Source organism: Sinocyclocheilus rhinocerous, unplaced genomic scaffold, assembly GCF_001515625.1.
Source record: "Sinocyclocheilus rhinocerous isolate Xijiao unplaced genomic scaffold, SAMN03320098_v1.1 scaffold1054, whole genome shotgun sequence".
In the NCBI taxonomy this organism is placed as follows: domain Eukaryota; kingdom Metazoa; phylum Chordata; class Actinopteri; order Cypriniformes; family Cyprinidae; genus Sinocyclocheilus; species Sinocyclocheilus rhinocerous.
The window spans coordinates 258,604-261,281 of record NW_015654511.1 but is presented as its reverse complement, the minus strand read 5'-3'; the positions used below and the strand labels follow the sequence as shown (position 1 = coordinate 261,281).

The window sequence follows — 2,678 nt, the reverse complement described above, 5'->3', positions numbered from 1 at the left end:
TGTTTTTTTTTTTTAGGAGAGCTGTTCACGCTTGCTGTCTTGGACCGGGAGCGGGAAACAGAATATGATCTTGTTGTCAAAGCGACTGATGGCGGTGGCCGCTCTTGTCAGGCAGACGTCACACTCATGGTGCAAGACATGAACGACAACCCGCCACAATTCTCCACAAGCCATTATGAAATCACGGTGTTTGACAACACAACGATTAGGACGCCTATTGCTGTCATCTATGCCAAAGACACAGACACAGGTATGGTACTGTTTTCTCTTGTCACGAATGGCTGCTTTAAAGCAAAAACACAGACTGGCTTATCCACTCAGAAAACATTAAAAGCCCCCAGCTTTTTTTCCTTGACCCATCACACGCAGATTGAAATCCTAAAGGTATGCAGCGTTTGATGTGGGATTGAAGGCTGTGACAGAGAAACATGATTAGGGCGGGACAGACCACACCTGGAGATGTGTGTGAACATGTAGAGTACACGTACTGACTACCGTCACAGGGATTCATGTGAATTTGAACTACTTTTATATAATATGTCTTCAAGTGAATTAATGACATTATTCTCTCTAAGCACAAGTATTACGCAAATGTGCAAAGTCAAAGAACAGAATGTTTTTATCTTGCAATGTGAACATCCATAAGAGGTAACACTTTATTTTGATAGTCCACTTTAGACATTCTGCTAACTATAAGTAACTGTGTAACTACATGTCAACATGCAGTGATTAGAGTATTTGTAGACTGTCTGCTTAATATCTGCTAACACTTTATTACACTTGATGCTTCCAACAGACTATTCTACTGACTATAAGTAACTTTGCACATGTAAAGTACGTCAACTTATTCTACCAATCATAACCATAACCCTAACCTTACAGTCTACTAATACTCTAATGAGAGTTAGTTGACATGTAGTTTCAATTTAATGAGAGTTAGTTGACATGTAGTTTCAATTTAATGAGTTGATATGTAGTTGCAAAGTTATATCTAGTAGAATGTCTAAAGTGGACTATCAAAATAAAGCATAATCAAATCAACAGTAACCATTTAAATAATTGTATGGTAACACTTTATTTTCATGACTAGCATGGATATTATTAGCATATTGGCTGTTTATTAGTACTTATAAAGCACATATTAATGCCTTATTCTCCATGACTATATCTTAGATCCCTTAATCCTAATTTTAACAACTTCAGTACCTTACTAACTATTAATAAACAGCAAATTAGGAGTTTATTGAGGCAAAAGTCGTAATTAATAATTAATGGTGAGAATAGGTCCTTAAAATAAAGTGCAACCAATTATATTTTATTACTAGACATTACTTTTAAGACATTTTAAGTCATTTTAGGCATCTGTTGCTCTGCTATTCCTGAACTGAAATACTGAGAATGTTATGTGATATAACTCTTTCAGGTATAAACTCAGAGGTGAGATACTCTCTTCAAGGTGCCGACAGTGGCTACTTCTCCCTAGATGAAATCTCAGGCATTCTGAGACTGGAGAGATCTCTAGCCGATGAGACCAAGGCCACTTATGAGATGAAAGTGAAAGCCACTGACCGAGGCCTCCCTCGCCACCTTTTCTCCTTCGCCACCATTACAGTACACGTGGTCGTCCTGAGTGATTACCAGCCGTTGTTTCTTAGCTCGGAGTACTCTGTACAGATCCCAGAATCATTGCACATCGGGTCGGAGGTGATCAGTGTGTCCGCCCTCACCAAAGATGACACTGAAAGCAAGCCTGTGCGTTACAACATCATCTCTGGCAATGAAGACGGCCGATTCAAGATAAACCCCATGACAGGTAAGGGCTTTTTCATTTAGCTTTCTTTTTTGGTGGATGTAAAAGAAATATTTCATTTCAAAACATCAAATATGTCAACATTTTTACATTTTCACTTTTCACTTTGCAAGTGCAAGTGCAACCAATAAGAAAAACAACAAGACATGGTTAGTTTGCATAATTGTCAGCCCCCCAAAAACAATTTATGAATTAATGACATTTAAAAAAAATTATATTTTAACCTAGAATATGTATTTGTAAGGTGTATGAAAAATATGTTTTTACTTTTTACTTGGTTACATGGCATTTTTAAAGTGATTAAATTGAATCCTTTCTTGAAAATGGTATAAAAGTTCTAATATTGTTTTCAAAAAAGTTTGGTCACACTTTATTATGTCCAATTCTCACTATTAACTAACTATTAACTATGACTTTTGCATCAATAAACTCCTAATTTGCTGCTTATTAATAGTTAGTAAGGTTGTTGTTAAGTTTAGGATTAAGGGATCTAAAATATGTTAATGCAGAATGAGGCATTAATATGTCCTTTATTTGTACTAATAAACAGCCAATATGCTAGCTAGCAATATGCATACTAGTTAACAGTGAGAATTTTTCCTTAAAGGGGTCATATGATGCGATTTCAAGTTTTCCTTTCTCTTTGGAGTGTTACAAGCTCTTGGTGCATAAAGAAGATCTGTAAAGTTGCAAAGACTAAAGTCTCAAATCCAAAGAGATATTCTTTATAAAATTAAGAGTCAGCCACGTCTACCTAAAACGGCTCGTTCTAACACGCCCCCACACTGTAAACCCGAACAGTACTACTAACTTATAAAGATTAAGAACACTGCAATTAAAGTCTGTTAAATCGTTGATGCAACTTATA

The 2,678-nt window shown here is 36.1% G+C and overlaps 1 protein-coding gene across 1 annotated transcript in view; it reads left to right on the top strand.

The window, feature by feature from the left end:
* LOC107717389 (protocadherin Fat 2-like) overlaps positions 1-2,678 on the top strand; it is a 51,839-nt gene that overhangs the window by 25,375 nt on the left and 23,786 nt on the right. Inside the window, exons 13-14 of the mRNA XM_016524120.1 lie at positions 17-250; positions 1,424-1,813. Of these exons, the coding sequence (XP_016379606.1) occupies positions 17-250; positions 1,424-1,813 (624 nt within the window). The remainder of the gene's footprint in view (positions 1-16; positions 251-1,423; positions 1,814-2,678) is intronic.